Genomic DNA, 24,210 nt, shown 5'->3' with positions numbered 1-24,210 from the left:
GAGAGCAATTTGCAGCCTTGACGCAGTTGTTTTGTACTTCGGTAGCCTAAAGACAGCATGGTCAGATCAGAGGGACAGCAGCACCACCGTGTGGAATTTTACAGAATGTCTGCATCTCACTGTACTGCAGGGAAATTAATATGTATATGGTTGTGCTGATGGGAGTAAAGGATCACACTAATAACTAAATTAAAATCTGTCAGACCATATCTTTTATTAATGATCCAATACAGAAACATTTGAGTCATCAGAGAGCACATAGAGTTCTAACTTTAACTGTGATTATACTTGTATTTTTTTTATGTCTCATAGCAAATGTATTCATTTTCTGAGATGATTTAAAATGCAAAATCTGATTTGTTTACTCCATCTACCACACTTGACAAATAATATCATTTTTTTTAAAGGAATTAAGTTTTACCCTCATCCCAAAAGGGATATGTACTTGTTATTCAATAACAACTTTTCATAATTCATATGCATCAAAGTCAAGTTTTTCATGTAGACACGTGAACCCAGATCCAGCTAAGACACTGACAAACTGGACTATTTCACTATCTCAGCTGAAGTTTGAAAGTGTAAATAATTCTTAATACAGTTGACAGCTTTTGTTTTTTTTGTTTGTTTTTTTTTTTTTACCGGGAGAATTGTGATATTAAAAGTAGGCTGATGGAATAATAATGTCTCTGGTTCAGCAGAAAATTAAGGGCACAAAGTAGTGTAAATGGCAGCTCCCCAAAGACAGAAGCATTTACAACGTCCTGCCCTCTCATATATACAATAATGGCAGAAAAAACTCATTTTAGAGCAGAACTTGTACTTGATGTATTACTTTAAGCTTGATCTTTCATATAAATATTTCATTTGCTATGAATTAATCACTACCACACTGTATTTGAAGGCTAATTAGCTCAGTCCATTCAGTTTAGATATGATTATTAAAATTGTACAGTGTAAAAAAAAATCCAATTATAAGCAGTGTGCACGCTTAACCATTTTTAATAATGGATTTTTATTCATTATTAATTTAACTTAATACTTTAAAATAAAAAAGTTGGATTTAATGAGTTTTCACTTAAAATCAGAACATTTTTTTCATGTTCACTCTGTTATTCACAGGTTCAGTGCACTGAAAATTTTGAAATAGTTTCTCAAGTAAGTATAATCCTTATCAGGTAAATTGTATAAACACACCTAGTCACTTGTGAATCAAGAATTCATCACACCTTACAGAGTAAACACAAGTTGGGTCTTATTTCTGTAATTTTAACTGATGATACTTGAGAGTGCAGAACAAGACAAGTCCCTAAACAGTCACCCAAAAGTCTGTCTACATTTGTAAGTTTAACCCTTAAAGACCTAAACAGCTACCAGAGACCAAACTATCTATATGTTTAATACTATCAATGCATGTCAATAATTCAGATAAAAGGCCGTTTCTGAGCTTTTTGGCAGCAGTTATGGCCCATTTGGATGTTTAGAGGCTCCACAATGAAAACGGAAACACTATTATCTTTTATAACAGTGATTCGACAATAAAACCCATGTAGTTTGACAAATGAAACTGACAGTTTTTGCTGAAAAGAGTCACTTTTTCAGTCAGTTTTCTCAGGTTGGATATAATAACCTTTGAATTTACTCAGAGCTTTAATGAATATCTAAGTTAAGATAAGATAAGATAAGATAAGATAAGATAAGATAAGATAAGATAAGATAAGATAAGATAGTCCTTTATTAGTCCCACAGGGGGACATTCCAGATTTACAGCAGCAATAATGGAGCAAAAAAAGGCACAGAAGCACAAAAAAAGAGCAAAATCAAAAATAAAGACAAATCAAAAAAGCTATAAATTCTATTTACAGCTGTGCACATGCTGATCATGCCACAGGTTGGATAGGGGAGATACTCATACATACACCTATACACACATATCTACACACATAGACATGTATACAGATTATACATATAAGTATGGTTTGTTGCACAAAATTATTTGGAGTAGTTTCTGTTGTGGAGCCTGACAGCTGCAGGAAGGAAAGACCTACATATTCAGTAAATGAAATATTGGAACGTGATTTTCACTAAAAAATGCAAAATGCAGACGATAATATTTTACTAATGGTTATAAATCACTTAGGAATGTTTTTGTGTTGAAAAAAATGTATTTGGAAATCACCAAGAAAAAAGTAAATCCAGGTCCATCCAGACTGAAGGACAAGTTCTCCCCATGGTCTGTAACAACACTAAACAACAATAAATAGTGCAATAATCATCTTTGGTCACGCTGCAACTTTCCATACTTCTTTTCTTTTAATCTTCTTTTAATCTGCCATTTTAGTGTATTGATATTTTTATATTTATTTGGTTGATGTTTTTATATATTTATATTATATTTATTTATATTTCACACTGTCTTACTGTGTAAAATCATTGTATGATGATAAAACTTATTGTATTCTACTGTATTCTGTTGTATTCTAAAGGGTTAGTAAGCCTCTATTTGTTTCTCAAGTTGGTCCAGCCTCATCAAACTTTAATGTAATTAAGTACTGGCAGAGCTCAGCAGCTACTGCACTTGGAATCATCTGCACTACATTAAAATAACATGGAAAATTGAATTCCAGGGAGAGAAAACAGGACCTCTAACAGCATATCAAGAGTTTCTGACGCCTTTGGGATTCTTGACTCTTGGCCAGTGTTTAGTATAGGAAGATTTGTTTTCCTGATTTGACAATTACAAACTGAACTGAAGCTACATTGAACCTCGTGTATTGTAATAAAGTGGGATTATCCTGTTAATATCCTTCCTGTAGATCAAATGTTAACAATTAACCTGAACCAGCTGGGACTCAGACAACATAAACCTTGAAAACATTTGCTGCAGAGAAATATGCTCCCTCTCTCTCACTGCAGTATACAGTGAATGTGGGAAATGGACAGGCAGGATTAAAAGGTGTTTTGAGAGCACTCTCCTAATCCCACAACAGCAGGATGGCACATATGCGCTCAATCAAAAGAACACACACACACACACACATACAGTTGTACCACTCTATTTTAGAATGATCCAACAATGTTCAACGCTACCCCTTTGTCTCACTGCACATCACAGCATCTGTTGCCTATAGCGATTATCTGACGATTACATGAGAGCAGCTGCCAAATTCTATTTCTAAAGGCCAATTCTCTTTTCTCTCTGTGTTCTCTATTTTCCCCTCCATCTATCTGTCCTCCCATCAGTCCACCACTATATCTCACTCCACCTGCTCTCCACACACACACACACACACACACACACACACACACACACACTCCTCTCTCAGGTGCAGTTGTGACCTCTCCATTACCCCAGAGACTACTTCAGTGACAGTGTACTGCTGCAGTACTGCGCAGTCATTAGAGCATCTCTATAGCAGCCACACACATACTGTCCTACGCACTGACATGGAAACTTTACAAACATATGCAGCCTTTTTTAGTGTGGTCAGACAATGATTTCAGATGATATGGATTGGCTCAAGATTGAAACTATGGCTCTATGCAAGGCAATTAGTGATAAAAGTTTATTTTTGATGATTCATTTCTTGTACAGACATGTAGAATCTGGTCAAAATAAGGCTTTGTCACAAAATTAGGTGCAATTTTCTTCAGTCAGAATGACAGTAAGGCAACATATGTGGACTGTATCTGTAGAGAGTACTTGTGCAGCCTCTTGTGGCTTCACTCTACATTACACCTGTTTCTGTACTAAAAACAAGGTGATTCATCTTATAACACAGATAGCAAGATTTCTGCTATACAGTATTTCTATTTACATATTGGAGAATTGGCAGCATGGAAATATATACATTAAGTACATCACATATAGTATCAGTCAGACTTAAAGGCTCTGGTATTGGCCAAAAAGACACAGAAGTAAATCTTGGACTGTGTCACAGATTTAAACACATAAATCAATACAATAAACACATTCACACATTCATTTCCTCACATATGCATCCACAAATCCACATACACACACTCACACACGCACACACACACATACAGCGCAGCATGTGGGCGGTATCCCCAGTGCTGTGAAACATCTTGCATCCCACATGCTTATATAACTCCCTCTCCACCTCCTCCAGCTGATCACTCATCACTTTATCACTTCATCCTCTGCTGGGAAGGAAAAACACCCGGTTTTCTCTCTCCCTCTCTCATTCAAATCAACCCTCTGCAATCAAGCATGATTTCGTTACACCTCGAGCATCAAAAGGAGCCCATCAGCTCCGATGAGATCAGACTGCAACAAATCTTATCACAAGTGAAGTTTTTTTCTGCAGAAATTGAATCATAACCTGCACAACTTGTGACAATATACAAGCCCAAATGTCAAATCTTGTTATCATTCAGCATTACTGGTGGTGGGAAAGCAATCCCTCTGAAAACCTTTAAATACCACAAACATGTACTGCAAGTCAATAAGCTGTCAGGACAGGAGGTCAAACAGAGAGAAGATAGGAACAAGATGCAGTGACTTCATGATATAACTGATAAAATGCACCTTCTTCACGTTTGTATCCCCAGCACGAACTGTGCACTAATGAGAAGAAATGCCTGATGGGCATTTTGCACTGTATGGCCTCGGCATCTTTCCCACAAAGATAACTTTCACATTGACTTCTGCTGCATCTTGGCAAAAGAGCCAAAGGACAAAACTTGTTTGTTTTTGGATGTATGGGTCTCATGTGCAGCATATCAAGCATGAGATACAGATTTCCTGTGTCATAAAGGTGAAAGATGAGAACACAAACAGCTTCATGAAACTGCAGAACAGACTGACTGTGGCACTGCTGTCCTTGTTACAAAGGAAAATTACACCTGTCACAGTCATTTTTTTTTTTAAAACAACAGTACAATTCTAACATAAAATGGATTACTGTATCAGTATCAAGACAGAGTTCATTAAAAAAGAACAAAATTAAAGCAGACGAAGGAAAGCATTTGCAGGAGGATATTTTCAGCTGTAGATTAGTACTGATTTGGTGCAGGGGGGAGTATTTATAGCAGCAGGATGAATGATTGTCATGAAGTTAACATGTCACCCACTGCTGCAGAGAGGTTATTGATGTGCTTTTAATAGTTCATGGAAAACAATGCAGATCTATGGTGCAGAAAATCTATACCAGACCTTTCATACAAAGACAATACTTGTAAGATCAATCCTAGTCCTTTAGTTAGATACAGAATAATGCAAGCTGTATGTTTCACAATGAATCCTTTTAGGCAGAATTTGTAGGATGTAAGAGCGTAAACAACTCACATTGATAAGCTCGATCTCCCAAATCTTCTTGACCAGCTCCATTGAGGTGTAGCCATTAATGAGGAATGACTTGGTGTAGTCACCGAGCTCCAGTGACTCCAGCCATTCGGCCACTGATGTGGGGTTGTTACCATCGTAACCAACAGGCCGCACCTTCAGCAAAGAGACGAGAGAAAGAGCATGGGAATACGATTTTATGAGTTTTCTGTACATATTTCCAAGCTGAAGGATTTCCTAGAGAACAGGAATAATAATTCAAAATTCATTCTGTTTTCATTCTCTAAGACTGGTTAAAGCATGGTGACATACTGTAGCTCAAGCAACTTTTACGAGTGTCATCTACAATACAATATACAATACAATAATACCGTATAAGCTAAATGGATGGCTACTGTTACATTCCTAACACAAGCAGATTTTTTAAATGGTAAGAATTAATGATATATCTGTGAGTAAGTTTAATTTATGATTATTCTGTATGTAACATGTTGATTAAAACCTCTGTCCTTTCATATCATGATTCCTTATTTCTCTTTTAAAAATCATTCTCTTTAAAGCGGTATCTTTTACTTTGCATTCTTCTGCACTTTTAACCCATAAGGACCCAGTGTGACTGTTGTGTTGGTTCCCAAATGAATTTTTCTTTCTATTTAACCTTTCCTAAATGATTTATCACCATTTATTATCATATTATCCTCCAAATTTTACATTTTTTCCAGTGAAAATCATCTATTTTCCTATGTTTAATTGACTGATCATGAAGATGTTCATAAAACTCAGAGTTAAGTCAAAGGTTATTGTATCAAAACACTGAAGAAAAGGTGACTTTTTCCGTAAAATATATCTTTAACTGGACATAAACCAGGTGTTTCCATTCACTGTCACTGATCAAACTCCATGGGTTTTACTGGTGAATCAATGTTGTAGAAGACGACAGTGTTTCCACATTCCCTACGGAGCCTCTGAACCCCCAAATGGGTCATATCTGATGGCCATGAAAAGATGACAAATTGCATTTTACACCAGTTACTTACATCAGTAAATGCTTTTGGTCAGCGGTGGATGTTTGGATCTTTATGAGTTAATGGTGCGTTAATTTATCTTTTGAACCTTATTTCTCTGCCACACTATAGTCTAGAGCACAGGTGTCAAACTGCAGTCCTTGAGGGCCACTATCCTGCAGGTTTCAGATATTTCCCTCTTCCAGCACACCTGGTTCAATTAATGATCAGCTCATCATCATGCTCTGCAGAAGCCTGATAATGATGTAATGGCTTCCAGGTGTGATGGAAGAGGGAAATATCTAAAACATGCAGGATACTGGCCCTTGAGGACCAGAGTTTGACACCCCTGGTCTAGAGTGTTCCATTTTTACCCTTGGTCACACTGGCCGCAGGGTATTGTCATCAGTTGGTCGTCTGTTTGTCCGTCCGTCTATCCAAATACTTTGGCATGCACTGATAAGTCAGGCCACTGGGTGGCAGTAGTGTGCCAGATAAGTCAGGCCAAGGGCTTTCAAGTGTGGGCACACTATGTTTACATTAGGCATTCTTATGAATTCATTTTAGTTTGTTCAATAAGTACAAGCAGTTCTACTATTAGGGTATTATATAGGCCTGTATTTATTTATTTTTTTCCAACTACAGATGAATAGTGTTTTCTATGTACCTTTGTATAGACACAATTTTTCTATTCTGCTGCTGAGAAGATTCAGTAGCAGTAGTTGACCTGTAGGTTCATGACGTCAAGCTTGTTCCTCTGGCATTATGAAGGCTGTCAGGAATCTGTTTACAGTGCACTGTGTTCAATTATTGCTTTGTCCTTCATCATTTACAACACAAGGCCATTTCCTGTTTATGTGGGTACAGAGGAGGAGAAGAAACTTAGCAAGAGAGACTTTACTGATCTTGTTATGAAAAGTCTCACACTTTGGCAGTGCAAGCATGTAAAGCCAAGCCTAGCATCTGAGAAAGGGCAGAAGCAGCAGGAGATTATATCTTATAGTGAGATTCTCTATGTTTGTAGCAGATAATTCATAATTCATTCACTTTTGTTTTGACAGTCAAAACAGCTTCAGAGATTTTACGGCACTTCAATCGAGCAACCCACATTCCTCCACCTTGAGCTGAGCATGTCTTAGCCTACGTATGTCTGAGGGCAGGCAAAAGTTTAGAGCAGATGAGAAGAGGAAAGTGCTGACTGCAGATCAAAGTTTTCTGAGTATCTGTGTGAAACCTGCTTAAGTCAGAGCTTGGAGTCTCCCTTTCCTGCCATAGAGCTCCACACCTTTGATCTTATTCTGTCTTTCACAACACACATAATACCATATGACCCCAGTAACGTCCAGCAGCAGTCTGCAAAAACGTTCTGAGCAGGATCCTTTCCTGTCTTATTGGTATGATATAAGAGTTCAAAGCTTTGGCCACATGTGTATTTAGGAATTTGTGTGAGCCATCTAGATGTAAATACCTGGTAACAGCTACTTTTCTACCAATGTTAAATTATGGTGATGTTTTGTATATGAATGCCTCAACCAAATGTTTACAGTCGTTAAATACTGCTTACCATTGTGCACTATGCTTCTACTGGTCGTAATCGCCTCACTCATCATTGTGAACTATATGCTAAAGCTGAGTGGCCGTCTTTGAATTCACAAAGGTTGACCCATTGGTTAACCTTAACCTATAAAGCTCTTCTAGGTATGGTACCATCATACCTATCCTCTTTTCTCTCAAGATCAACCAGTCAATCTTCTTTATAATCTTGTAATCTATAATATTTTAATGTACCCAAAGTTAGAACCGAACTGAGGAAGCGAGTGTTTAGCTTTGCCGCTCCCTCTGCCTGGAATACACTTCAAGTGGAGCTGAAAAGGCCAGAACTCATGTCATTTCAAGCTTTTCGCTCCGTCTTACGAACAAGACAGTGAGAGTCAATCAGACAGTGCCTCTGTTTATAAATTGCTGTGACCTCAACAAAATTTTTGCACTTTATTAACTGCACTTTAAAAAACTGTCTAACTTTTCTGTTATTACAATATTATTACTGTTTTTTCAATTTATTGTTACTACCTGTCTGTAAAACCTGTTTTCTTTCATGGCATGTGCTGCTGACCTCTTGGCCAGGTCACACTTGTAAAAGACATCTCGATCTCAATGGAATTCTATCTGGTTAAATAAAGATCTAATGAAAAAAAAAAAAAATAATAATAATAATAATAAAGATGCGGGATGGCGTGGGCTGAAAACCTACTTTCCTGAATCCCTGAACAACTTGATTGTGTAGTTAAATGCTGAGTTTTAGAGACAGAATTAGAACCCTTGAAAAAATTATATCAAACACGACAGGTCTGATGCTACAGTCTAAGTGTTTGTATTAACACCTTAAAGCTGCAGTACTCACCCTGGGGAGAAGTCGTATTGCCTGCAGAAGTCGTTGTCTGTGGGCTGAGTTAAGGATCCCGATCTCCAGCAGGTCCTGGTCCTCCACCACATTGCTGCCCTGCAGAGCAAGAAATGACCAGTGAACATTAGCATACATTGAGTATTTCTCCTAAAAAACCAACGATGCAACTGTCTGGCTATAACACACAAGACACCAACATCAACAGCTGCGTATAGCAAATTTAAACTATAAAATTATATTAAAAAATAAATTATAAAGTAAATTATATAAAAGGAGTGATGGCAGGTTTTATTTCCTGGGGCCCAGTTGCTCTGGTCTATTTTCAGCTGTGTGCTACAGAGCATTAGACTCTTGGATCTGGCTTTATTACTTCTCCAGGTGCCCAGTTTCATTTCATAGTTCAAAAGGATTTCAAAATCTATTTTCATTCTCTTAGATTGGTTGAAGCAATGTAATATAGCTTAAGCAAATTTTGGAAGTATTGTCACATACAGTACCATATAATACAAAACAATGACTGCTGTGAAATATCTGACAGAAGCTGATTTGTAAAATGGCAGAACTTAATGATAACGCTGCGAGTCATTTATAATTAATTTGTAGATAATTACAAAGCATATATTCAAATTCATTACCATCATTAGCTAAAACACTGAAATGCTGTAATACAATTAAGTAAAAAAAATTTGACTATCAACAACCCCTCACAGTAAGTCAGCAAGGAACCATGCACATCCCAGATAAGAATAGACAACAGCTGTAAAACTAAAACTAACAGACTGTGGTAGTTTGCAATCAGATACTCTTATTTTAGCATCTGGTCCAATCACACACACCAGCCTGTTTGGCTATCGTACAGTTTCACCTTTAATTAATCCAATGGGAAACCTTACAAGACCTATCAGCCATGCTTCAGCCAGAGATATAGAAAGACGAGTCCTCATGCAGACAGATAATTAGAGGAGGACAGGAAAGCAGGGAGGGATATAGATATGGTGTGCATTTTAGACAGCTGCAGCATGGGAGAAAAAACACCTTGTTGGCCAGATATACAGATTCTGACAAAATGAGAAGTAAAGTCAAATAATAAGTAAAATTGTGGTAAAGGAATTATCAGGGGGACAGGGACTATGTAACCAGCCTGGAGGCATTCTCAGGACCAGGAAACACAAACTGTCATGGACGATTGAGGATTATGTTTGTCAGTCCATCTGCGTCTCCTCTGTGTCAAACTAATAACAGTGATATCAATCTGACAGATGAAGAAAAAGAAACCAGGTAGATATTCTTTCCTCCATCTATTTCACTTCTGTCCACACTCTGGGGACCATCATGCCCTCCAAAAGGACATTTTGCTCCAAGGCTGTGACATTTTAATTCTAGATAGGTGATAGCTATCTGTTAGTTTCAGTCCAGTTCCCAGAGGAAGAGTGCCTGAGAAATGTTCAAGTACCTGTACTCAGAGGGCTCCTGATCTGCTGCAATCATGCAAGCAACAGAAAATTTAATACTTGATTCTATGTATGCATCTTTATCCCTGCTCATCCAGTTCAAGTTACAACCTAATCATCATCTACCATCTTCGATAAGTTTACCAATCAGTGAGCATATTTTCACATTTCAATACACTTTGATGAATGAATGTTTAACCCTTTAAATCCTAAGCCTAAAATGGTCAGCCTGGACTTTTTTCTTATTTGGACTAACTAAAACGTTAGAAAATATGCTGTGAGCGAGTCCTTTTGCTTATTTTACCAGACCGCTTTTTTTCCTCCAGATCTTTCCAAATCTAGCCATCAATTACAATTTACTGCATGTTATAATACTGCTAAAATGGCTTCTTCTCCAACGTCTAGTACAGGCATGAGTGAAATTACCGTAATAACACAAGAAAACCTATAAAGTGCAATGTTGGAATTTTTCCAATTGCACAAACAGTGAAAGAGTTACAACCATCCAAACTGTATATGCCAGGGTGTGTCAGCGATGACACGTCAGGTTTTAACCCTTTCATGCATACTGGTCACTACAGTGGACAGCTATTCTACAGCTGTTCTCTTGTATATTCATGGATTTTGTTGTTCTTTTCTTTTCTTTTCTTTTCATTTTTTTTTTTTTTTTTTTTTTTACACATATCTTTATTAAAGTTTTAAGACACTACATGTCTTTTCTGACATGAATTGGTAACATTATGTAGATCTCTCCTGAGCATAAACCCCCAGAATCACAAGCCCTCCCCATAGTTTTCACACAATTTATCAGTAAATACATGTTTCTGTGCATCAAAAATTAAACGTGTGGTGTCCAGCTGAGTGGACATTTTTGTAACTTTATGAAAAATAGGTTCATAAGAATTTTTTTTTCATTCATTTTCTGAACCCGCTTTATCCTCACTAGGGTCACAGGGGTCGCTTGGAGCCTATCCCAGCTACATAGGGGCGAAGGCGGGGTACACCCTGGACAAGTCGCCAGTTCATCACAGGGCTGACATATAGAGACAAACAATCACTCTCACATTCACACTTATGGGCAATTTAGATTAACCAATTAACCTATTAGTGCATGTCTTTGGATGGTGGGAGGAAGCCAGAGTACCCGGAGAGAACTCACGCAGACACGGGGAGAACATGCAAACTCCACACAGAAAGGTCCCACCCCCCGTCGACTGGTGTTGGAATTTTTTTTTTTCATTATTACTTTTTTATGTATTTTTAAAAATTTTTAAATTATTTTTATTTTATTTATTTTTTAAAATTTATTTTTCAGAAGAAAGTTTTCAATCGCATTGTTTTTTTCATGCCTAAAGAGGAATAAAAACACTCAGGAAAAAATTTTGATTAAGGTTCTCATAATTCGTGCATGAAAGGGTTAAAGAGTTAACTGCAGCACCCTGGTGGCTTACCTGGTAAAAAAAAAAATGCACCACATACTCTCCTTCCTCACATTTCCTGTCTCTCTCTACTCGATCTGTCTTTTAATGAAGGTGCAAAAGCCCAAAATAACAAAAGAATGTTTAAACAGCTCAAAATTGTTGTTTAATTAACTTTTATGTGTACAACATTCTGCTTTTGTCGCTCCTAACAGAGACTAAAAATCCCAGTGAAGCTCCCTGATTAAATAATGATTCGATACAAAACAAGACTTAAAGTTCATTAATGCTGTGTTGTATCAGGCATATCTCAGTTATAGCAGGATACCAACAAACCCTAATATCAACCTGCTGCAAAATAGGAGAGACAAATTGATTCTAAATATAACATGGGGCAGATGGACAGACAGTCTTATAGAGGTACATGTCTGAAAAGTTTGTTACTCTTTAGGAAAAATAAAAACACTGAGAAGTGAAAGATATGACCACAGACTTTATTAGTGTACTTTTGCCTCCAGGGATGTAGTAATGTGTCCCTGACTGTGAGACCTGAGGCAACAGCAGATTGTGCTCCTCCTGCGGCTAAACCTATTCTTTCCACATTCTCCACACCAGCCTATATGCTGTAAAGAGAGCAGTCCATGGATCAACTCCCAGGCTGATGAATTAAGTACAAAGAGGAGCTGGTGTTGGGAATTACCATGCTACAACTTTACAGCACAAGGAGGGGTTCAAAGCCATGACTAATTGCTCCCTTTTGGGCTCCAAACAGACAGAGATGCAGTTTGTCAATGTTTGGTCTGACTCTGTATAAACCTTTTTCTGTCCTGTTTTCTTCACTGTATTTACATCAGGGTATCTGCAGGTTTGATGAGGCTAAATTTATAACTTTTCAACACAACTTTCAAGGCGTCTTTAGTCAAATTTAAGACCTTACATTCACAGAAATAACAGTACAACGAGCATTACAGTTATCTTGTCTTAACCACGTTGCAAACCAGCTCATGTTACATTTCCATTAGTCCACTCATTCTCATTCTGATCTCCGTTGTATTAAAATGCTAAACACTAATTACACATTTGACCAATTCTAACAAAGATTTCCAAAGCAAATATAGCAATATCATGGAATTTCAAGATCTTTAAGATCCAGATTTAAAGACGAATTATCAATTTCAGGTATTTTAATGCCTTAATCAAATTTAAGACTTTGTAAAACTTTGCAAGGAGTTCACATAATAACAGAAACCAAATGATAACTGTATGTTTTGTGGGTCTTTTTCCTTTTTTTCTAGTAACATATGGTGGCTCTGATAACTCTAGCATTAATATATTCAAGATTAATAACCTATCATGGTGGTACAGAAAAGGTGTTGAGCGCCCAGTGTTGATAAGACTGCAGTGACCAGTGGTTAGTGTGTGATAGTTTAATCTCTCCACACCAAACCCTCTGAATGCAAATATTAAAATTCATGCACAAAGGCAGGGGGTAAGACAAGAATAGAGATGGATGGAGAGAATTTAAATTCAGTAATGGCACTGAGGTCCATTATCAGTGCCAATAAGCTTTGGCGAGTACTACAAATCATGCTCAGCCTACTGTATCTTGTACTCTTTTTCTGTTCCGTTTCGTTCATGCTTATGTTCATGTCGCCTCTTTTCTTTTTCTTTTTATACTCTGCCATTCTGCATTTCTGCACTGTCAAATAAGCTGTTCCCTGTTCTGATTCTACTGTTGCCTCTCTGTAACTCATTATTTCAACAGCTTTTTCTCTGCCCTCACTTGCACTTCCAGGTTTCTTTACAAACTAGTTAACATTGGATTTAAAACATTATTTATTTATTTATTTCACAAAGGAATGACTTAGGATGATCCTAAATTGAAGCCTCCAACGCTGTGGTAGCATCAGTTGCAGGAGTATTACTCTTCTAAGAATAAATTCCTTTATTTGGAGGATTAGATGAGACCTTTCAAATGAAATGTGATTATTGACAATACTTCTTTTCTAATATTGCTGTTTCCTTACATCCCTCTGAGGAGTTTTTGGATCATACTGATTTTACTTGCTTTGTGACTGCTCGTATCGACTGCTGTTTCAGTGGTACACAGGCCACCACATCATCTATTTTATCTCTGTTTTGTGTGATTTATCTAGCACTGCATGCAACCAATCACTTTTACAAATCTGAATGCAAAGCTACCTCCAGCTACTGCCTCAGCCTTCTCTGTTTAAGTATATACAAGTACATATATATATATATATATATATATATATATATATATATATATATATGATGCATGAATCCAAACAATGATAGAAAAACATTTACATGACATACGTTCACCTTTCATGTCAGGATTATCAGTCATAAACACAAAAAGCATTAAAAACAGTATCCAGTACTCTAAAGTATCTCTTAAGTAAGTCACAACAAATCACACATTTCCACTATCAGTGGACCTTTCCTGTCGTCCTTCCTCTTCCATATTCTCATACTTCCATTTCTTTATGTCTCATGTTTCATGCTTAGTGTGGTGTGTATGTTTGATGGCGGCACACAGGGACATTGTGACTGCAGTCAAAAGGACTAAGCAAGGTGAATGGGCACTTTGCTACAGACTGAAACCATAAAGGTGCATTAGACCCACAGTTAAGTGGTTCTAGACATATAAGGACTTTGGACATCTCTGTCAATCTGTGGAAAACTAGATTGAATTTTCTGAATAGTGTCTGATACACGTGGAAAATAATTAGGTCATTAAAGACAAAGTTTCAGATTTTAGTATTTGTCTTGCGTTTTTATAGTGTATTGAAATGCTACATATACAGTACTATTCCAGTTATTTGTTGGTTTTATCTTTATGTGTTTGGGAAAAACTCTACAAAGTAGCAAAAAGAGTTATTTCTGTAAACATTTTATTAACCTTTCACATCCAAACATATTCAACAAGCACTTGAAACACACTGACAACACTCCAATATTTTTTTTTTTTTTTTTTTTTTTCCGTTTGTCACTCATTTGTATCTTCTTGTTTGTGCTTATTTGGGTGAGGTAATTGTTTGTTTTTTTGTCTGACTTGCACAATTTACTGGATTTAGAACTTCACACTGACTGAAATATTTACATAAAGTACATATTTTTTCATGTTTTATCCTCAAAATAAACCACAGGACATGCAAGAGCAGATCTGAGCCATGTAATTTCATTACAGCTGCTCTTACACACTGAACACACAAAATGAAATCTCTCTATACAAATCCAATTTATTTGTTCAGTTCCTCTGTCTGCTCCCCCATTTCTCTCTGCCCTCTTTCATATAGATGCACGTGCAGTCATTTAAAATGAGCATGATTAGTCTCTATGCAGTGTCCTTCATAGTAAACCTTGTCTCCATGACAACCAGTCCACCCCTTTCTTATTTGTCCATCAATCTAGCAGCACTTGTCCTCGACTGGCTGGTTAAGGTGACAGGAAACGCCCACTCTAATGGCCTCATTAGTGCTCAGTGTTAATAGCAGATTGGACTGGTCCATATTTTTATGTTTTTGTGTGTGTGTCCAAATACTGTAGGTTCCCACACACTACATGGTGCCTCTTTAAGCCAATACAGGGTCTACAGGGACTTCAGGGTCAAAACCATTTATAAACCAATCAATTCTACTGATGAACTTGAGTTGACATTAAAATGAAAAAAAGAAAAAGAAAAATGTCGACTTGCTTCAGTTTATATCTGCCATTTAACTTGATTTCCCATGCTGAGTGGAGCTGAAAGGCTGAAATGAATTTGACCCAACCTCTCCTTCTTGAAGGAGTCACAGTCAACAAAAAAATGGAGAACTGCAAATACCAGCACAATCCCTACTGGCTGTACTTACAGTGCATTAATATCAATTTACCATAGCCACTGAATATTTCCAAGGTTAGAAAACATGAACTTTTAACAAAAGGAAGTTAAAACTCCACTAAGTAACAGGTACATGAAAAACTTTGACAGAGAGCGATGCAAAGAGGTGTCTCTCACCAAAGGGACTTTGAAGTCACCTTGATGGTTGCAAAGCTGTTTCATCTCAGCTTCTTTCAATATTAATTGTATCTGAAGGCATTTCAGAGATAAGAGAAACACTTTTAGACAAGAGGGGTGAGACTGGGAGAGCAGAGAATCCCCAAGTCTCAGAAGTACTGCCAGAAACATTTAGAAAACAAGCTACTGTAGGTGCAAATGTAAAACATGTAAAATGTGTTGATATGAAGACATGTAAGAGTGGAAGTGTGTACCTGTGGAAATGAAAGGAATGTGAAATAATCAAAGGTTCACATTAAAATGCACTTTTGAGCTGAAAATTACTGTTTGCCCCAACAGTTAAAGTATGACATTAGCAGTTGTGTGAACACTCAGACATACTCCATCAACACACTCCTACTGCTACACATTCACACATACACTTATCAATTATTGACTAAAGATGGCTGCAATATTAACCCCAAAATTTGGTTGAAATAAAAATCAGTCGATCAAGCGGCAAGCAAGAATGAAACAGGATTTTCTTCACTGTAAATTTACCTTTTTTATGAGTGAGAAACAAAGTACTATAGAACATGTTAACATATTACCACAGAGTCCTTTACTACCAGTATATTGTAGGTGGTCACCTGAAGTGCAAATTATGAGGACAAATAATATTTATGCACACTCATAGAAATGGTTCTACAGGCTATCCCATCGTAAAGTGTGCAAATTGTGTGCTATAAGAGCATTAAAGGCCTCAGTGGCATCATATTGGGCTTCTAATCAGGCAGTGCTGCAGTTGCACAGTATTCTAACCATGTTTACGATGGGAGGAGCACAATCAATAACTGTTCCTTTAAATCCTTGAACTGGATCTGCCCCAAACCAATTAACCAATTTGTATTAAATGATTTAAAGGGTGAGTCAAAATGAACACACTGACCACGTGTGGAAGACACACATAAAGAGAAACACAGATTCTGTGATTTCCTCCTGTTTCCACGGTAACCATCAGAACACACGAGGAGAGAAAGCACACACACAAACATACAGTATATAACGACATAATGAGATGCTTACAGGTGACCTCATGACAGGAATTGAAGTCTTTTCCCTGCCTTCTGTTTTTTGTCTTGGATTGTGGAAGTTAAAAATGGAAAAAAAAAAAAAAAAGTGCTTTTCTGGGGTAAATATGCTGGGATCTGTCATGTGAAAATAAGTAAGTGAAACACCTAATTACACTCTTTTTCTCCACTGGTTGGTAAAAGACTGGCACTGGAAGAAAAGCCTCTGGATGAACCTGGAAACATTGTTATTTTCTGTCCCGAAAAGTTGCCATTAGGAAGATTTGAGTTTTCTACCTAACAGCAATGATCTGCAAGTCTAGATAAAGTCATCTAGTCAGCATCCCTCTGCTTTGTCTCCCATCTTTCTGCATCTGCTGCAGTTTCTCCCACTTTAGCTTCACTGCTGCCATCAGCTTCATTCCTCTCCTACTTTCTCTCTTCCCCCTCTGTCCCTACCCTGTCGTTAACTTTCCCGCTGGTATCAGTCTCTTTAACTTGCACATGCACGCACCGACACCTACATCAAGAGGGTTTCTGCATGCGTAGAGACCCAGCGAGAACCTCTTCCTACGTCACAGAAGATGAAGGGACCAGTGGATTAAACAGAGTAGAGGGTGCAGTTGCATTGCTGACCCACAGGCTACAGGTGGTTGTCATACAAATGTCTATATGTGCACGGACAGATGTTTTAAGCCTTTGATAAGCATTTTACTTGTAAGCATGTATACGTGCAGCATGATGATGGCTCTGGATATTTGCTATGGTGGAAATGTGGCGTAGGATTTCTGTGCGTGGGAGGACCTCACATGGCATCAGTGGGGAGAGGCAGAGATGATGGAAGAAAGGAAGGAGAGAAAATCATTCTAAGAGGAAGAAGTCTGATAAATCATACATAATAAAGTAAAGAATAAAAGTTGTAATAGCAGTAAACAAATTAACACAAGGGTTTATGAGCTACACCTAGAGGAGGCTTAGAGGGAGGTGGGACATGTACAGATGTGGAAAAACAGCTTAAGCATTCAAGATTCACAGTTAAACACTCACCATAAACTGGACATTGTCAAATCCATTAGCCAGCAGGTGGTTCTCATACTGGACCAGACCGATGGAGTCGAGCCACTGGCCCACGGACTGCAGCGGGCAGCGGGGACCTATAAGGGGGTGGAGGGGTAAACGCTTCAGTAGGGAGTAACCATCCACGCGGTAGCAGCGGCAGTCCGGCTGAGACAGCTGGCACTGCCACATCATGTTATGTCGGGCAAAGTGGCTGTCGAAGGAGCCCGCCATGCTTTTGAGGAGTCTTTTGGCAAGGCAGCAGCAGCAGCAGCAGGAGAAGGAAGGGGGGAGGACAGGTGGAGGATGGAGGGGAAGGGTGCAAAGAGGTGAGGAAAAGAGAGGGAGAAAGAGGAAGGAGACAAAGGGGAGGCTAGGCTTGAGGCATGGTGAGGAGAGAAGGGGTCAGCATGCACGGGTGTAAAGGGGTAAGGGTGGGTTTAAAGCGTCCAGATGCTGCTTTTTCTGAATCCAGCTAGAGGAAGGATGAGACGGGAGTTAAGGATGAAGTTGTATCCAAAAAAAAAGGCTTCTGTCCTGTGGGTAAAATCCTTCCTGAGATGGGTGTTGGATAAGACTGGAGGTATAGATCCGCAAGCGCCTGGCTGTGTTTTCCGCGCACAGCAGCCGCTTTCTTTTTCAGCTGTTGCGCTCGCTTGGCTGCTCCCTTGAGTGTGTATGCATGTGTGTGTATGTAAGTGTGTGTGTGTGTGTGTGTGTGTGTATGAGAGAGAGAGAGAGGAGAGAGAGAGAGAGAGCTGCCTGTGCTGTAGTTTTCTCTTTATCAAGTACTCCCACTCTCATCTGTATGCTTCTGCAGCCTCCTCTCTCTCTCTCTCTCCTTTCTCTGAGCGCTCCTTTCCTCCTTCGTTTCCTCTCTCTCTCTCCCGTTCACTCTCTCTCTCTTTCTGTCTCTCTGTGCCTCGCTCTCTTGCTCACTTTCCTCTGTCTACCTCCTGTCTCTATCTTCTCTCTAGATGTGGATCGTCACCCTGCTCTCTCTCTGCTTCTCTACATATATCTGGCTCACTCAGCTGCTAATAGCCATCACAACAGCTCCAGCTTCTTTGTCTGCAAGCTGAGCTCCCTCCCACTTAGACGCACCACACAGAGCCTATGCAGGCGTCTTCATCTATATGTATGTGTTTGTCTGTTTGTGGTGTGGGTATGTGTGCAGTTAGGCACAAACTGGATTTTTCTGTGTAGTAACCATGGTTAGAAGAGGCTTTTGAATTCACAGATAAAATGAGAAGGAGAGGAGAAGAGGGGAGGGATCAGGAAGTGGAGGATGGGGAGTTAACAGAGGGAGAGGGGGATGAACGCAGCAAATAGAAGAGTAGTAGGATTCAAGATGCGCAGGTAAAGAAGGCAGCAAAAAGAGGGATTTGGTGTGTGCAAGAAAACCAAAATGTATGCTTGATCTCACACACTGAAACACCCACACACTGGTTTGTCAAAACCTGGGTCTTAATTTTGCAGGTTTAGCAGCATCTCTATCATTAGAAATAACATTTTCTTCACAAAGCTAAGTGATTAGTTTTGCTCACGACACAACTAAAATAAAATCAGGGCAAGAAACACAATTGTACCTATGAATTGTACCATGAATTTAAAATTTGGAGATCGCAACAGACAGATTTAAAAAGAAGGTTCCATAGCATTTGTTTATACAGTCTATACACATATACAGATTTGGATAGAAAAAACTGGTAAACAAAACAAACAACAAAATGTAAAATGTTTGTTTTGAAATCCCAGTGACAAAATTAGCACCATTCAAATTAAACAACAAAAAACAACCCAATTTTTAAATAAGAAATTATTGGATGAAAAGAACTAATTAAGAACAATGGACTTTTCAGTATCTATCTTCTATATTAATGAATATTCCAAGTGCAGAATATCAAAAGGTCATGTTGAAGGGCTCTTATAATGAATTTCTAAAGCTATATCCACTGTACAGGTGGGTTTTACAAAATAATTCCAATACAGTAGGACCTCGCAGTACGAGTGCACCTTTGAACGAGTAATTTGCTTCATGAGCAATGGCTCGAGAGCATTTTAGTCTTGATATATGAGTGGAAATCCTCAGTATGAGCTAGCTTCAAACTAGCCACCGCTAGTCAGCACTGAGCTCGTATACACTTCCCCCAACATGAGCAGCCTCTGCTCGTTCAGGTCACATGTTCCTCTTAGTGAGGCAACATTGCTAAGTTAATAAGACCAGTTTAATTATTTTGCATTCTCTTTTATTATGGTTTTAAAATTATTTTCTTTCTGACTGCACTTTTTCTGTTTTAAAAACCCTTAAAAAGGATTTTTGAGCATTTTTTGGGTGGTTCTTGTGGACTACATTAATTATATTTCAATTAATTTCAGTAGGCAATTGATTTGTAAAACAAGCAAACAGAAAAACGAGCTTGATCATAGCACAAATTAAACTTGTACGGCAAGGTTCTACTGTACAATATCATCACAATATGTTGCCTAATTCTGTGATACTTAATACCCTACAAGAAAATCATCACAATAATAATAATAACAATAAGTCACAATGTCTGTGAAACAGCAGAGGAATGAAGCAGAAAGAAAGAAGAGAATGAAAATGTGGTAAAAAGTAGCAATTATATGTTTGTTCACTCAACTGTGTTGCCAGTTTCACAGAATATAACAAGGGAAATTAAATAATGTACGTAAAAGACCACTGAATCTTAGTTTAGGGTCTCTTTGAGACACACACACACACACACACACACACACACACACACACACACACACTGACTGTGACCACCATGTCCATGGATTTTACTAAAATATTGACATTTAATGCAACTGTATCATATTGTCTCACTTTTAAAAGTTGTCAGGACAGAGTACAAGGATGGACTCAAACGCACAGCGCTGAAGGAAATAACGTGATTTCTTAACATAAAATAAACAAAAACATGAATAACAAAAAAACAAAACAAAACCCTGAGGATTGAGGGTGGAAACAGTCAGAGCTGGGGTGAGGCTATAGAGGAGTGGTGACAGCAACAGCAGCAATGAACCTGCAATGGACCGATGCAGAGGAGGCACTCATAAAGGCTCCTATTGGAGATCTGCTCCAGGTGTGGTGTGGGCACATGAAATGACAATCAGTCCAAGGGAGGGGTCTGTGGCAATGCAGGAGTGCACCATAACAAACGTCACCAGTATGCATTAGAGCCTGACTGATGAGAGATTTTTGGGGGTGATGCCAATATTGGGGGCAAAAAAATAAAGCCAACATCCGATATATCAGCCGATATCCTATATATGGGCCAATATATGAAATAAGAACATGGATATACACAGGATATAATAGTCTTATATGATATAATGATGGACAAATGAATTAACAATTGCATCTTTGTTTATCTCACAAAGATAACTTACACACTTTAAAACGCTGTATAATAGTCTGTAATAGTCTTACATTAGACTAGTATGTGACCTGTGGGGAACCACAGGTTGTAGACGTGGTAGTTTTAGGGAGAGCAGACTTTTGGGAAAAGATGTGACTCTATATTTTACGAGCAGTGATATCTTTTAAATGTAAATGACAATTAATATACAGTATTAATACCCTGGCATACCTGCAGAGTGAAAATGTGTGGTACACAGGAAGCGCACGGATGGGGTTGGGGGGTGAATAGTTCGTAAAACAGGGGTGGGGTGGGGGGGTAGTGGTCTGTGATTGTCAGGAGCGGTCCGTGATTTCCTCTCCTCTGCTGCAGCCGAGTAAGTGTGGGAGGTGGTGGTGCTGCACTTCGCTGGTCTGTGTGTTTGTGTGTGAGGGGGAGGGGCCAGGCACTCAGGCAGAGTGCAGCACAGACACACAAGAGAGCAGAGCGACAAAATCTCCGCGCAGCAGAAAAGTTAATACATCGGTTACATATTAACCGATGTTGATTAATTAGTGGAAGGCTATAATCGGCCTGCCAATTAATCGGTCGGGCTCTAATATGCATCATTCTTCAAAAGAGAATGGATGCTGCAGTTCTGTCAGTGCAGCTTAACAGAGTCTTAGAATGTTTTATAGGGCAATAATCAGTAATAGATAATTCAGGAGGTTCTGGTCTACCTCTAAGTCTGTTAAGCCCTCCTTTAAGACTCCTGTGTATTTTGGTGGTTTTGATGATTGAGCAACATTGACTGGAGTTTCCTCCTTCTAATCATATTCTAACACTGACCTCCTAATAAAGGTATGACTTATTTGGTTAAGAAGCTGTTGTTTGATTGAGCTGCAGAGGCCATTAAACAGATGAGTTATGGGCTGAATAGTACTCCCCTTAAACTTTTAGAATCAGTGGATTACCCCATTAAAAAAACCAATAACTGTGTTTTATAAGACAGGAGGAAAGTTGCCCTGAACATCTGTCTTTCAGATTTCATTATCTGTGTACTGTTAGACTCCATGAACACTGCATAATATTTGGAAATAAGAGCAGAAACCTCAAAAAATAGACCCAGTTTTTGCAAAATGAGCTCCACACTCAAGCATCCTGTATATACTTGTATTATACCTGATGTGTCCTCCTTGATGTCCAATCCACTGCCTATTCCTGCCCCGATTGAGCTCATAATCTTGTCGATCTGAACAAATGGGAAGAGAGAGAAAGAGAGATAGAGAACCAGAGTTAGAGGGGTGTACAGCATGTGCAAGAGAAAGTCATTTCCCAGTAATAAGGCTAACCCCTATTTCTGGATTCAAGTGTCACATAACATGATCATTATGGGAGCCTGTGCGCTGAATGTCAGTCATTCCCCCATGTGAATTGAAAAAGCATGGAGGAGCAGAGGGGGGGAAAGATGTGTTAGCAGGAAATAAAGATAGCACAGAGATGAACGAGGAAGAAAACTAGATTGGAGGGGGGCTACAGTGACCTCATTAGTGTCTGGCTGCTGGCTGACAACCGGTCATCCCTGACCCTAGACCTGCGGCTAACCACTCAGCTATGCAACCTGCACATCCATCCAACTGTCGGGATCAGTAGTTTACCACCTCGGGTCAGAGAAACCTGGACTGGCTCTGACTATAGTCTAAAATCAGTGCTTAAAGGACCAGGTCTGACAAATGCAAACACTGTTTACAAGCTGCTGGACCATGAAGGTGGCCTTTCCTTTGGAGCAGGATAAGGGCTATTTCTGTCACACATGCACATTCATATACTAGTATATAGAACCAAGAGGATTTTAAACATTTTATATTAGTTAAAAAATTATTCATCCACACTAATGTAATCTGCAGTCCAATCATCTTTCAGTTCAGCAAGTAGGTTTACAACCTGTGACTAACTTCTACCTCTGGTTTTGAGTCTTCTCCACTCCATTTCACCACCTATGCAGTAGCATTGTTAAACTATGAAAAAGTAAGCAGGCTATGGGGGTCTTTTGTTTAGGTTTTCAGGCTTCAGTTGTTCCCATTTGTTGACAGCAATCAGCACAGCACCTACCAGCAGACAGTCACAAGTTACTAACCAGTGAGGAGGCACATGGATTAACTAAACATTATGCTAAAGATTTCTAACTACACTTTCATCAGGCGTTAGTAGACAAAAAGAAGTGCTAAACTGCACATTTTCATAGTAATCTTATAGAAAACATCTGCTGAGACATGATTGAATTTCAATTTAAGACAGTAATCACTGAAATCTTTTTTTTTTTTTTTTTTTTTTTTTTTTTTACAATTTTACAATAAAGTAGCAGGCAAGTGGGAAATGTTGAAACTAGGACACTCAGAGATGACAGAACTGCGCCACGGCCAAGAATCCACTCCTCTTCCAGTTTCATAAATTATAAGTTTGATTTTCCTCCTTTTTGTCATGTTGGTGTCAATGGTTAGTTTAACTGACTGTTATCCCAAAAAGGGTCTTCGACATTAGAGACCCTTCTTTTGTTGTCATTAATAGTGAAGAAAGTGAAAAAAAAAAATCACAGCCTCTGCTCCTTTTTATGAATCTGCTTCAAAATTCAGATGATTCATACTTGGCCCATGTCCTACCATAACCTTCTTGGTGTCTGTAGCAAGGAGTAATCACTTGTATTTAACCATCTAACCTTTTAAGTGACCAATAGTAAATGCAGTTTTCCTCAATCAGCACAAATACTTGTACCTCTTTAGTGAAAACCAGTTTCCATTAATGGCTATAAGAATTTCACTACAAACTATTAATTCCATTAACACTTCTACTTCCAGTGAGGATACATTAATTGGTATTAATTCTTCTCCAAATAAGCACATGCAATCAAAATACTGTATTTTTCAACTGAGATTAAAGCAAGAATTTGCAACATACAGTGGGCTACCTCTGTAAGCCTGTAACACTAATGAGAACAGATATCTTCAGATCATTGACTGCTGTAGAACGTCCCCTGTGACTGCAGTCTTGCTAATAATGCAACTCTTTAAAATAGAGCAACTTTGTTGTGAAATCCCCATATATCACTTCACAATTTCCCTGAAGCCATCTTATCT

The 24,210-nt window shown here is 38.5% G+C and overlaps 1 protein-coding gene across 6 annotated transcripts in view; it reads right to left on the bottom strand.

Annotated features, from left to right (window-relative positions):
- anks1b (ankyrin repeat and sterile alpha motif domain containing 1B) overlaps nt 1-24,210 on the bottom strand; it is a 258,313-nt gene that overhangs the window by 38,718 nt on the left and 195,385 nt on the right. For all 6 annotated transcript variants that reach the window (XR_003936737.1, XM_030148434.1, XM_030148435.1 and 3 more), the window contains 4 exons: nt 22,259-22,328; nt 17,703-17,809; nt 8,711-8,809; nt 5,309-5,461 (listed from right to left, as the gene is read on the bottom strand). Coding sequence is in view for 5 of the 6 variants with exons in the window: in XM_030148434.1 (XP_030004294.1) it covers nt 5,309-5,461; nt 8,711-8,809; nt 17,703-17,809; nt 22,259-22,328 (429 nt within the window). In the remaining variant the exon portion in view is untranslated. The remainder of the gene's footprint in view (nt 1-5,308; nt 5,462-8,710; nt 8,810-17,702; nt 17,810-22,258; nt 22,329-24,210) is intronic.

This window comes from Sphaeramia orbicularis, chromosome 12, assembly GCF_902148855.1.
Source record: "Sphaeramia orbicularis chromosome 12, fSphaOr1.1, whole genome shotgun sequence".
Taxonomy (NCBI): domain Eukaryota; kingdom Metazoa; phylum Chordata; class Actinopteri; order Kurtiformes; family Apogonidae; genus Sphaeramia; species Sphaeramia orbicularis.
The sequence above is the reverse complement of the archived record's forward strand: the minus strand, read 5'-3'. Positions and strand labels throughout refer to the sequence as shown.